The sequence below is a fragment of the Myxocyprinus asiaticus genome, chromosome 39 (assembly GCF_019703515.2).
Source record: "Myxocyprinus asiaticus isolate MX2 ecotype Aquarium Trade chromosome 39, UBuf_Myxa_2, whole genome shotgun sequence".
In the NCBI taxonomy this organism is placed as follows: domain Eukaryota; kingdom Metazoa; phylum Chordata; class Actinopteri; order Cypriniformes; family Catostomidae; genus Myxocyprinus; species Myxocyprinus asiaticus.
The window spans coordinates 11,585,728-11,600,000 of NC_059382.1; the positions used below are offsets into that span (position 1 = coordinate 11,585,728).

At 37.4% G+C, this 14,273-nt stretch overlaps 1 protein-coding gene across 1 annotated transcript in view; it reads right to left on the reverse strand.

Moving 5' to 3' along the window:
- LOC127429645 (beta-1,3-glucosyltransferase-like) overlaps nt 1–13,170 on the reverse strand; it is a 35,970-nt gene extending 22,800 nt beyond the window's left edge. Inside the window, exons 1-3 of the mRNA XM_051678765.1 lie at nt 12,982–13,170; nt 9,254–9,364; nt 609–685 (exon numbers count right to left, since the gene is read on the reverse strand). Of these exons, the coding sequence (XP_051534725.1) occupies nt 609–685; nt 9,254–9,364; nt 12,982–13,170 (377 nt within the window). The remainder of the gene's footprint in view (nt 1–608; nt 686–9,253; nt 9,365–12,981) is intronic.
- Between the last annotated feature and the right edge of the window lie 1,103 nt (nt 13,171–14,273).

The following is a 14,273-nucleotide window of genomic DNA, read 5'->3' on the forward strand; positions in this document are numbered from 1 at the left end:
TGAAAAGTTGTACTGACGTGGACCCCACAAACTGATACATTTGATTCCTGCAAGATTTGATAATGTTTCAAAGAGCTTCTTGTGTGCTTCAGTTGAAGCATTGATATCTGACATTTTGTACAAAGGACTTAATATGGTCAACCTCATACATGTATTTATTTGATTAGGAACCTAGAAATTGTGCAGAATAAATATTTGACTAGAATACTATCAGAATGATTATTAACATCGTTCTTATAACATTTTATTATACTACATAGCCTACAATAGTACATCATAAGACACATAAAATATAGTAATAATATGGGCCTAAACAACAAAATAAACAACAGCTATACATTTATCCAATATGGTGTTTATTATATACTATCATATAATAGTATACAGTATGTAATTAGAATTAAAATGCAAATATTGTATGATAGTATTGGGGTGCAAACAGTATTACTAGTATTTAAACTTAATGCGAATAGCATCTACCTTTTTTACACTAAGTGTAAGTTACCTCTGGCAAAATGAAGCAATAATCAATGTGATCCTCACTGTAACCTTTAACACTCCGTGATTTAACCTCGTTGAGTTTGTATAATGTCAGTTACAGCACTTACTAAGGCAATAGAGGGAGAATGCTCCAGTCTCCTTCATTGTCTGACAGCGTGTACAGTAGGCGGATAACAGGAGGACTCTGGAAGAGACAAAAACTCTGTTACAGCTACTGTCAGATGAAGAAAAAAATGGGAAGATTTCACGAGAACTCTCACAGCTAACAAGCAGGTCTGTTGGATTTGAGATAGCAGTTTACTTTCAGAGCATCAGCAGCACACTGGATGGACTTTTAAAAGAGAGATGTATCACACAGAAGCAGACCAGTTTTTAGTCCCCAAAAGACTAATATAGTGGATGTAGTTTCTCCTGTTTTTGCCAAAAACTGGCAGTCTGCTCCAGCAAAATGTTTACTTTAAATATACAGTTGCAGCAATATTTATCTAATGTCTTCAGCTTAGATTAATGTGATATTGATTATAATAAATTTACTACAGACACCTTTGCTGCTTTATTATTTTGTGAGTAATAATCTCCCACAAGAGGGTCAATATACCAAAGAAACAAGTGAAAATAATGGCACGTTGTTACCAAAAATTGCTTTCTCATCAAGTGACTGAAGAACAATTTGGAAACTCTGTACTGAATATATGTTTCTCATAATTTTAAAGGCCATTTGATCTAAAGGCTTCTGCGTAAATGCAGATTATTTTTTTATTTGTTATAAATGAATTAGACCGGATGGTGAAGGAAAAGCAGCAAACAAGTGTCCAGCATTCATGGTATACAGCATACTCCTTCAAAACAGTTTAAAAAGCATCTCAGGTGTCTTTCTCATTAAGCTGTTTGAGAAAATGCCCAGTGTGTAATCTAGACAAAGCGTGGCTACTTTGAAGAAGCTAAAATACAAAATAGTTTTTATCTGTTTAACATGTCTTGGTAACTCCCATTCTTCCATTTGTGCAAACCCAAAGTTTTGATGACTTTATTTGAAAATGTGGAAAACAACAAAAACAAAGTTTGAGTAGGTGTTGGTAGTATACATCAAAAGATCACAGTTGTGCTCATGAAACTTTATCCTAATGTCCAAAGAGACATGGCGGACTAAATATAGATATGAGAGCTGATGACTTTGTGACACTCATTGTGTGACTTTATCCAGCTCATGAGGATGTCAAAAGAGTCTGAAATGGATTGTGATTAGTGTAACTCAGGGTGAGGATGATAAAAAGGAGGGTCAGAGAGACCTTGCTACCTTATTTGACCTCTTGGAAACAGAAGGTCACTCTAAATCACATGGCGAGTGAGCGAGTGTTGTTCTAATCTTAGGCGTGATCTGTCTGTCCTACTGTTTGCTGTAGGAAGAGACAGTACATAAAGTAAGCCAGAGTTAGGTATAAGAATGTTTAATGACCCTAACAGCTTTTCCCTTTTATGTTATAAAGGTTTATTTAGGACTGTCACTATTATGAAATTTGGCTGATGCTTAATTGTCAAACAGATAATTGTGATTATGACGACTAATTGTCTGTTTAGGGCTATGATGATTAATTGTCTCTTTTCGGGGGTTTTCACGATTAATTGTGATATAAATTGTCATATTTCTTAAGGAGCATGTGTGCTTTCATACACCTTAAGAAGTCATTTTTACATATTTAACTTCAAATATATAAATCAAATATTAAAGTAAGATGGCATAGTGACTCGCTTCAATCCGGGTGGCGGAGGACGAATCCCAGCTGCCTCCGCGTCTGAGACCGTCAACCCGCGCATCTTATCACGTGGCTTGTTGAGCACCTTACTGCGGAGATATAGTGCGTGTGGAGGCTACACACCATCCACCGTGGCATCCACGCACAACTCACCACGTGCTCCACCGAGAGCGAACCACATTATAGCGATCACGAGGAGGTTACCCCGTGTGACTCTACCCTCCCTAGCAACCGGGCGAACTTCAGGGGTGGTAGCCAGTGTCTTTACCACTGAGCTACCCAGACCCCCTAGATTTAATCTTAATGGTAAACAAATTGAGGTTTTTATCATCACCAGAAAAGTTCACTTTTTCAATTACGGGCTTGGTAATTAACCTTTGTGACATTTTCTTTGCCTTTTAATCTAAAAGGGATACAAATGTGCTTAAACGTCAGGTTTTGAGTGGAGAAATGCCTTCGCGAACATTAAAAATGAACCAATGAAAAACTAGACTGATAGCTTAAAATACACTTAACACAACAAATACAATCTGAGGCATGTTGCGTCCAGCAAAAAATCATTTTAAGCAGAAAAATTACAATGTGCCCTTTAATCTAATCTTTTAACAATTTATTATGTCATCAAGTTTACATGAGCTGCATTTCCTAGCCAACAGGCTGCATCTAAACTGTGTTTTAAAAAGCTCCATGTCAGGTCAAACTAATAGAAATCATTATGTGGATGCATTACAATTGTGAGGTCTCTGCCCATTCAGCCTAATTACCATGGTGATTGGGGCAAACATAATATATGGCATTGCCCTGCTAAAAGGTACCGAGTCTAACCATGTCTGTGTATTGTAATTTATTAGGCTAAATTTAAGCTAATGGCCCAAAAACTGCCTCCTCGTTTTTTTTCATAATGAATTGCCCAGCTGTCTTTTTCAAGTAATTTGCAATTACAGAACCTCACTCCACTGCTTCCATAAATTAGAAGGCATACTTTAATTGTTATATCTTGAGAATACATTAATGCTCATTAAAGGCACTACTTTTCAATGTTTTCTAAATGCACACTGGGACCTTTCTGCGAACTCCATGTTCCACTTGATGTGGACTTGCAGTCTCGTGGCCTTCATTTGCTCGAGCCCGCATTTGTGCTCAGAAGGAAAAGTCATGGCGGACAATATGATATCAGGTGTTGATTTATTGTTTTATGTAATAGTTTTCTCTATTTGTAAATGACAGATCTCTTGCTTTTCTGTGTAAATTAAATTATGTGTATAATTGAAAAAAATAAACAAAACAAAAACAGTTTTATTCAGTTTACCAGAGATGAAATTACTTGTTCTAATTAGTCTCTATTAAACAGTTTTTCTTGGGAACGTTTTAAGTTATAAAAGTAAGTAACTTAAAACAAAATCTTTGCTCTCATTGTTTCAGAGGATTTTAGAATGATTGTGAGTCTCTAAGCTATTAAAACAGGGGAGAATTAATACTTTCCTGTACACTTTAGGTTGCAAAATAGTTCAGTCTACCGTCTATATACTGTATATCCCTGAAGAGTGGTCATAATCAAGGTCTGAAATGAACTTTTTGGCACACCAGCCACTGTGGCTAGTAGTAATACATCAGTGTCTTCTGAAGTGATCCAATCGGTTTAGCTTGAGAACAGACCAAAATATAACTATAGACATAGTGATTAATCACCATAAATCTTGACATCGGTCTCCTTGGCGATCATGATTTCAAGCTCGATTACACTTCCTACAGCACCGTCTAGCGCTCTGCATGCACCAAGCATTAGGAAGTGTAATCGAGCTTGAAATCATGATCGTGCCTAGAGACTGCAATGGCACCATGTACAGTGAAAAAGGAGTTATATTTTGGTCTGTTCTCACCCAAAACCGACTGGATCACATCAGAAGACACTGGGTCTGTTCCAGAACTTACTGAGCTGCTTCGCAGTCTCCTGCCTACATAGGCAGCTGTCTTCTATGGAGTATCCTTATTGAAATGATGCCTCATAAGAGAGTGATTTGGAATGCTCTACATAGGCAGCAGCTCCGTGCATTATACAAATAGCGCTCCCCAAGTGCAGCGCACAGGACACTCAACTCGCATCTGATTTCAATACAGGTGACACAAGAGAAATGATGCAATCCTTTAATGAGCCTAAATATGCACAGCATACACACATTTGAAGTAAAATAATTTTAATTGTATTAAAATTATATTTATAATGTAAATTTTTCTCGCTTCGTCCGGCATCTTGGATTTATTTTTATGCCAAGCTCTTCACGGTGCATTCTAGGATCGCCTACTTGGGGAAGGGTACATACGATGCTACCTTAAAACTTTGCCAAAATGAGATATCTTAAGAGGCAATTAAGATACCTACCGTCTGTTCCCACGTCTATCTGTCAGTGGATCACCAGCTTTCTGATGGACAGGCAGTAGCTAGTGTGACAGGGGAAATTCACTTCCAGCACATGTACAATCAGCATTGGTACCCCCAGGGATGTGTGCTCTACCCTTCTCCCTGTATACACATGACTGCACTGCCAAGGACCCCTCTGTCAAGCTCCCGAAGTTTGCAGACGACACTACTGTCATCGGCCTCATCCAAGACGACGATGAATTTGTATACAGAAGGGAGGTTGAACGGCTGGCTCACTGGTGTAGTCAAAACGACCTGGAGCTGAACACGCTCAAAATGGTGTAGATGATTGTGGACTTTAGGAGGAACACCCCAACATTGACCCCCCTCACCATTCTAAACAGCACTGTGGCAGCAGGGGAGTCATTCAGGTTCCTGGGCACTACCATCTCACAGGACCTTAAGTGGGAGAGCCACATTGACTCCTTCGCCAGTTGAGGAAGTTCAACCTGCCATAGGCGCTGCTAATCCTGCAGAGTCTGTCCTCTGCACTTCAATAACTGTCTGGTTTGGTTCAGCTACGAAATCGGATTTCAGAAGACTACAAAGGACAGTTCAGACCGCTGAGAGGATTACTGGTTGCCCCCTGCCCCCCCTTCAAAAACTATACACTTCCAGAGTGAGGAAAAAGGCTGGAAAAATCACTCTAGACCCCACTCCCTTTTTGAACTGTTGCCTTCTGGCTGACGCTTCAGAGCTCTGAGCACCAGAACCGTCAGACACAGGAACAGTATTTTCCCTCAGGCTATCCATCTCATGAACAGTTAAAACTGCCCCATTTAGCAATAATAATGTGCAATTCACAGTCTAGTCTTTTTATATTTATCCAACACATCCAGCTTCTTCTGCCATTACATTCCCTTGCTTCTGTATACAACATTTGTATTTAGATTTGCACTACGTTTGTGCATGTATGTGTCAATTTTTTATAATTTTTTATTATTGTCTATGTTGTCTATATTGTAAAAGTTGCTGTTTTGTATTGTTGTGCATTGGAAGCTCCTGTCACCAAGAAAAATTCCTTGTATGTGTAAGCATATCTGGCAATAAATCTGATTCTGAATCTGATTTTGGAATAGCTTTCGCGTCGTAAGCACGCCTGTGATGTCTTAAAATGCTGCCTCTGAAGGACGCTCACTAAGTTTTGGAAGTGATTAAATCACTGGAGACTTGTGGATTACTTTTATGTGATTCATGTGATATTTGGACTTTCATAGGCCTGGCCACCACTCACTTGCATTGTATGGACCTGCAGAGCTGAGATATTGTTCTAAAAATCTTTTGTGTTCTGCAGAAGAAAAAAAAATCATACACATCTGGGATGGCATTTCCCTTTAATCATTCCTTTAAAAAAAGTTAAGCTACAAATATCAAGACGTTTTCTAAGGGTTCCTTCATTTGATCTGAACAAAATTTACTTTTTTATAAAGTGTTAAAATATCTGACATTTAAAAAAGAAAACTTTACACAGTCATAACGGTGTGAAGGGGTCCTCTCTGTTTTATGGATTAAAAGTCACATGACAACAAAATGGCTACATGCAAGTTTATAAGACCACCTGACTTTGATTTGGTGGACAGAAGTTTTTCAAATATTAATAACATTTTAAACAAAAATGTTCCAATGCTTATTTTTTGAAGGGATAATAAAAAAAAAAATTTTCAAACTACTTTTTTCCCCCTGCTTCTATATGGTTACACCACTTTTTCTGACTTTAAGCCTCAGAAAAATATCAAAATGACTTTGAACACAGAAACTGAAAACATGTTCATCATAATAGAGAAACTGTTCCCCTCATCTTCCATTGGTCGGATAAAAAGAAACTCCTGCCCCAAACTCATTGGTTCAATTTTACTATGCCGGGATACATCCCCTTTAAGGCACCAGTTGCTGCCAATGTGAGTACACTTCTGTGCCCTCTCTGGGACTTAGAGTTGATGGATGAATATCTCAGTTACTTCTTCTACCGACTCTGCAGGTCTGGGGTTTATTTAATTTGTTTGGTGCTGTGTGTGCCCACTGATCTGCTGCTTTGGCTGTCCAGTGGTGGAACAAATCCCCACACCTTTTACAGCACAGTCATTGCTAACTGCACACCGAGCCTGAACATGTGTAAACAAGCAATGTTCTGGAGCACTTTAAGGTCACATAGGCCCTATGTCACAGGGTATCTGGAGCACGCATGGTAACAAAGAGTGATAAATCTGAATTGTGATTTAAACTGACAATCCAGGAGCTGACTGGGTTCAGGGACAGAGAGAGAGAGAGAGAGAGAGCCTTAACCATGTTGTGTGTTAAGGCTGTGATATATGAGCATTTCATTGTAGCATATAGGTGTTAGACCCCCAACCCCAAATAAAGGGATTCAATTTGCTCTATGGAGAGCAATTATGTATAGAAACTACAAGGCTATTGGCTCATTTCTCAGACCAGTGCTGACATCTTGTGGCAATGCACATTAAAAAAAATCAAAAGGGGGACCTTGTGCACAAGTTATGACAGATTTTTCTCCAATGGTCTGACAGTACAATGAGGCTTTTAGGGACTGATAAAGCTGTATTTTATCTGTTAAAGGAATATTCCAGGTTCAATACAAGTTAAGCTCAATTGACAGAATATGTGGCATAATGTTGATTATCACAAAAACATTATTTCCACTCATCCCTCCTTTTCATTAAAAAAAGCAAAAATCAAGGACACAGTGAGGCACTCACAATGGAAGTGAACGGGGCCCATTTGTTGAGGGTTTAAAAGGCAGAAATTGGAAGCTTATAATCGTACACATTTAACTTTTTTTTCTTCTTCTTTTTTTTTTTTTTTGTGAACTACACAGGCTTTCTTTTTGTGTATTATTTTTTATAGCTGGGTGTTTTTAAAGAAATTTTTTTGCAATGGGGTTGCTAAACTCTTCCCGACATCTATAGAACATGGCACTTGGATTTACTAAAGTTAATTTCCTAGCACATTATTTATTTACTTTGAGCTTAAAAGCTGTATGGAATTTGGTTACATTATGCATCATTGTTTTTGTGTCCTTGCCTATGGACAAAAGGCCTTCAAATTTCCCAATGCTTAGAATAGTCACTGGCTCTAAATGAGGAGAAATGTATGCTTTGTGCTTGAAAACAGAACCTTTTTGACATATCAAAAAATCATAACAGGGTACAACAATAGCAGGAATTAAAAAAATAAACTAAAATACACACTTGAGCTTTACAGGAACATTCCTGGTTCAGTACAAGTTTATCTCACTCGACAGCATCTGTCGCATATTGCTGATCACCACAAATGTATTTCGACTTGTCCCTGCTTTTCTTTAAAAAAAAAAAAAAAAAGAGAAGAAGCTAAATCTGTATTACAGTGAGGCACTTGCAATGAAAGTGAATGTTACAAAAGTATAGCCACAAGACATAAACAATATGCATGTGAACATGATTGTAGTGTGATACAATAGCTTACTAACCTTTTCTATAGGTCTATGTGATAAACACACTTGGTCACTTGTTACTATGCAGTTACTGTGATGAAACTGTAATAAACTGCACTACTGTATTACATTCCTATCCCCTCATTAGTGATCAGAAATGCCTCCTACTCAGCAACTAATCTGATAAAAGAAAAATAATAGAATTGGAAAGTGCTTGCTGCAATTGAACTTAGTCATAATTAATGAGAAAAGGTGTACATCTAGTGTACATCCTTTAAAAATGATTTTTCAGGGGGAAAAGAAAAGCCTGAAGATGAAAGGAAGTGGAACGGATATGGTGAAGAATAAGAGAGGTTTCATAATCTAGTTTTGATTGAATCGGAGGTTGACAGTTCAGTGAACTGGTGCGGAGCTCGGAGTTTATTGCAGTGTGGCACTCCAGGTTTTAAGAAGCAGCAGTCAGAAAGAGTTAGTCTACAAAAGCAGTAAACGATCGGGTTAAGTTGTTGGGGGTGGAAAAAAAATAGGCTATATTACAATTTCACCCTCAACGGATGGTCACCATGCTGGGAAATAAATGGAATGCAGTATTGAGGGTGGAATACTGAGGCTGAACCAAACCGTTTCTCTCAATGCAATAAAGCTTTTAACATTTTGAAATGTCAATTCCACCACTTCACTTACTGAAAATGTCACTTTATGAACAGTCCTGGCCTTCTCTGAAATGAGAATTTCCAAAAGGACAGGCTATGAATATGCCAAAAAATTAGGTGTGAGAAAGCTACTTTTGTGAGTAACATAACCTTATGTATACAAACGCATAAACATATTTATAACATATGTATTTGCAACATAATTCTTTAAAATGGATAAACGTACTTGAAATATAACCGTATAAAAAAATCTAAAAGTTTGAATAAAATCTTAAAATAAAATGTCCAAATACAGTCCAAATGCTTCTATTTCATTAATTCTTTTTAGCTTAACTGTGCAAATAATTTTGTATAAGTGCAGAACTGATGTATGATAAATGTTGTGTACTAATGTATGATAAATGTTGTGTCAATGTAGTGTTAGGCATGTGGTGTAAAAGTCATGAACAACGAAAGTTAAAGTGTGAATAAGAAAACATCGATTTGAACTCTTCTGTACCTCTTGTAGAGCTTGTATCTGAAGAAGAAGATCTTTTCTGAGTTTCTCTGCCTGCCGCACATGGAAAGAATTCCTCTGGCTCTGGATGATAAACACCACGTCTCTCATAGTCTACAACAAACACAGAAAGAGAAAAAAAAACTCACAATGTCATACCATTAATTTGATTTCAGTGGAGAATTCACACTCTCCCATTGAGAGTGATGACATTTAATTTGTGTCTGAATGATTTTGCTGCAGGGGCAAGTTTATCTACGGGAAGCATTCCTTCAAACTCCAAACACAGGAAGGACAAGTGGATTGTTTGTATTTTACTGTACAGCACTTTGGTGCAACTCTGTTGCTTTTAAATGTGCTCTAGAAATACATTTTGACTTGACTTGTTCATCTAATACCTCTAAATTCAAAGTTCTTGTGCAAAATATTAACCAAATATAATATTTCAAGTAGTTCAGAAATCCAAAAGGATTTTTTAAACATCAATTAAAGGGATAGTTCACCCAAAAATGAAAAATCTCTCATTCCTCCATGATATCTCAGGTGTGTATGACTTTCTTTCTTCACCAGAACACATCTGAAATAATAATAATAATAAAAAAAAAACAATAAAAAAAAAATTTATATATATATATATCTCAGCGGGTCCTTAAAATTATGGATGGTGATTTCTCTTTCGGAGCTCCAGAAATCACAGACAGTCAGCATAAACATCATCCATACGACACCAGCTGCTAAATGAATGTCTTCTAAAGCGTCACGATTGCTTTTAGTGCGAAGAAAGACAAATATTTAATTACTTTTTTTTTTTTTTTTTACTCTAAATCATGCTTCCAGTCAGGAGCATAAAATAAATTTTACGTAATTGCATTGGCATTTGAAACACGCGAGAACTGAAGCATGTGCATCACAGCTGGAAGAGCAGCGCTGTTTACAAGTGAGGAGGAGGAACCCTGAACAGTAGCTTTGTTGGTTTAGGTCTTTATTTATTGGTTTCTTTACTCACAATGGTGCATTTCTGTGCTTATCCTGGATGTCTCAACCGAGTGGAGAACGTGAGATTACGTCTGTATCATGGCAATGGGAATATGCGACAAGAGAGACCGCTTGGACTCCACCCTCTCGTAAAGCTTAGCGTTGGATTATAGTTAAAAAGTACTTAAATTTATTTTTGCACAAAAAGTGATCGTATCACTTCAGAAGACATTAATATAACCGCTGGAGTCATATCGATGACGTTTATGATGACTGTCTGTGAATTGTGGAGCTTCAAAAGAGAAATCTCCATTCACTTGCATTTTAAAGACTAATGAGCTGAAATATTTTTCTATTTTTCTTCAAATGTGTTCTGCTGAAGAAAGAAAGTCATACACACCTGGGACTATCCCTTTAAAGAAATGATCATTACTGTAAACATGATTTTTGTTTGTTTTTATAAAATTAGTTCAATTACTGTATGAGATTCACTTGAATATAAACAAATAAATAAAATGTCAGAACCATGGCAGTTATTGACAGATGTGCTCGTGAAACATAGCATCCTGGTGCTAATGTGGGTGACGCAGGTTCAAGTCAAGCATGCAGCACATCCCAACCGCATTCCCCATCTCTGTCAAGTGATTACGTGTGACTTTCTACTACATCTGTGCAATAATGAAAAAATGGTGAATTGAAAAAGATATTCATGCTTTAATCCTAAAGGATAAAAATTGATCCAGTTTGGCAGAGTCTGGAATTTAGGCCCCACAATTAACACTGTAGAAGACAAAGGGCTTAGAGTGGGAAAGGGCATATTTTGTCCTTTGACAATCCATGGCAAGAATTCAATCAAAAAATCTAGTCTTCACTATGCAGAACTCTAAACCAGAATCAAGGTCAAGACCAAACAGTTATGCTGCTCATCCACAAAAGCAGCTTTGCTCTTATAATAACCTCTTGAAAGTCTCTTGAATAATACATACATGATTAAATTACAATGAGTTCTAAAAACAGAGAATGAACTCGCATAACCTTGGAATTAATGTGTCAAACTAACGATGAATAGTTGCGAGTGGGCCTGATGAAAATGACTCTGTAAGTGGTGATGCTGATATGGGTGTGATTAGACGCTGATTTAACACACTGAGTCCCTGATCACACTGATCACATTTCTCGAATGTCACAACAGTCACTGTGACCTTTGCATGAACTTTATATTTATCATCAAACCACCAGTGCCATGGAACAACATCTGCATTTATTAAGTTATTTATTTGCAATACCCTTTTATGACACTAGTATGACAAAATCTCTGATAAAATTTTTTAAAGGATAGTTCAACCAAAAAGAAAAAAAAGAAAAAAAAGAAATCCATAATTATTTACTTGCCCTCATTGTGTAAATAATGCAGTTGTTCTAAGCCTGTATGATTTTCTTTCTTCTGTGAAACACAAAAAGTGGTTGTTTTGCAAAAGGACAAATTTGCTGTCAAGCTCCAAATAGGGTTGCAGCGGTATACTGGTTTCATGGTATACCATGGTATGAAAATGGACGGCTATCATACCAAGTACATTTACTTATCTATGGTTTAAAAAAATAAATAAATAAATGCAACCAGACGGAGAATCTCACCTGCGCGTGCACATCTCCTTTCCTCCTCGACTGCCTGTCAGACTTGTTAACTTGCGCCACAAACACACATGCAGCAGAGAAAATGTCAAAGAGAAGCGAGGCTGATATCAGCACTCTCCATCCCCCACCAAAAAAAGAACTTAAAATGGGGGGGGTGACATAAGTGAGTGTCTGTGTGTATGAGTAAAGGTACAGACAGGAGCAGTCTGGCACCTACAGTATATGTTATATAATAATAGTAAATAATCATAGGACATTATTTTATTTTATTATGTTATCTCCCATTTATGTTGTTCAGAAGGAAGTACAGATTTATTTCTTAAGACAGATTACTTTTTTAAAGGTCCTTCTCCTTTTTTTCCTCCTAATTTATTTTGTTCAAACGGGAGACACATACTTCCATACTTTTTTACACCTACTTCCAAAAAGTTTCAATTCTAATAAAGCGTTTGTTCAACCGAAATTTCTTTAAGGGTCATTGTAACTGATAATAATAATTGTTTAATTTCGTATACCGTGATATTTTCTGAGACTGTTATCGTAATGTGAAAATCTCATACCGTTGCAACCCCAGCTCCAAAAAAAAAAAAAAAAAAAAAAAAGCTACAACTGCGCTAAATTCCAAGTCTTCTAAAGCCATATGATAACTTTGTATAAGAAACAGAATGAGATTTTAGTTATTATTCACTGAAAACCTTCCCCTATGCTGCAGCTCTCAAATTTGCATTTGGGTACATTTAAGAAGACTTGGAATATAGATCACGAGTAGGACAAATGGACTACTTTTATGGTGCTTTTGTTGTCATTTTTGGAGTTCGACAAATACTGTCTCCTTTGCACCACAGAAAAAAGAAAGTCACACGGGTTTGTAAAAACATGAGGGCGAGCATCAGTTTACTTACATACATGAACCATATAGGAAACCATACACAACATTAAAAGTTATAGAATACATCATAATTTATAGCTTTATTGCATGTGCAGTGTAAAAACAACTATGTCAATAACCAGCCAAATGCAGGTGTTTTTCTGAAGAAATGCACTCATATCCCACTTCATTACAATAACACCCACACACTGAATACACACAGTAAATCCATAGGCTGTATAAGAGAACTAACTTTGCTTTCATATGTTTTCCAGAGCAACAAAGCTCTGGCGTGTAATAAAGCCCACACGGCAATGATAAGAGTCACTTCTTTAATCAGTCTTGCAGTCACTTCATCATGAAATCCGTTCCTGTTAGCTAGATTTAACTCCAGTGCACAAACAAGGCACTCTGCCAGCCACGGCTTTCTGGATGTCTTCATTTTCGAGTATTTGCACAAAAATGTGGTCATAGAATGAATATTGTATGCCATAAAAAATTATTAAACAGCAAGTTTTTTTCAAGTTTTTATTTAGAAATTAGGCTCATTTGTAAACAACACAAACAATGTGCACAAGGAAGGCAACACCTTGTTAATCTTTCTCCACGACTGAACGAGAGAGTGGGAATGCATGAAACAGCCGACGTGAGTAAGACTGGGAGGAATTCACAAAAAATTAATTGCGCCGGCTGTTATGATGTTTGTTTCTAAAATGTGCACTCTCTGCATTGTTTTAGCAACCAACTTATGCAAAACAGGTAACCTCACAGACAAGTCAAAAATAACTTAGCCCAATAAACTGTGCAGATAGTTGTGATAGAAAGACAGAGGTTGCCCTGCTGAAATACCATGCGAAAAAGTGGTGCAACTTTTTCGTACACTTTCACTTGTGTGTGGATTGAGAAGCTTGTGGAGAGATTGATTTTAAATTATGGTTCATGGTCATGATTTCATTTTTCTGCAACTGCAAAGTGATTTATCATATGGCATTTACAGCTAGGGAGATTGTCTCAACAAATTTCTGAGCCCGTAAGCAAAGATGGCAGATTTCATATCGAATGCATCCTTACGGGTCATTCACCAGCCGAGTGACTGCTACTGAGACGAATGGGAATGCTAACGTATAACTTTCTCCGGATATTAAAGACCTCCTTGGCTCAAACCCTCTCCGTCCATGCAAGGCCAAGGGTGAGAGTGTCAGGGGCAGAAGCTGTAATGTAGTGTCATACTGCTTTAATTTAGTATTGCTGCCTGTCGTCTCCGCTCTGTCCTTCTCCAATTCAAAGCAGCTATTGATCTGCCGGCTCTGATGGGAAGGGGATTTACCTTCTAAACCTTGCTGTGCACATCTCCAACAGATCTGCCTGCATCAGGCAGAGAAGCTTAAAAAGAAAATGTACGGCATTCACTCCAGCACCCTGTTCACATCCTAGAGCTTTGACTGGCACAATCCCACTTTTATAAGCCTCTGCACCAAGTCTGCTTTCAAGTTTGTGTGTATGTGTGCATACGTATGCACATACAGAAGCGCTATGAGGTCTGTG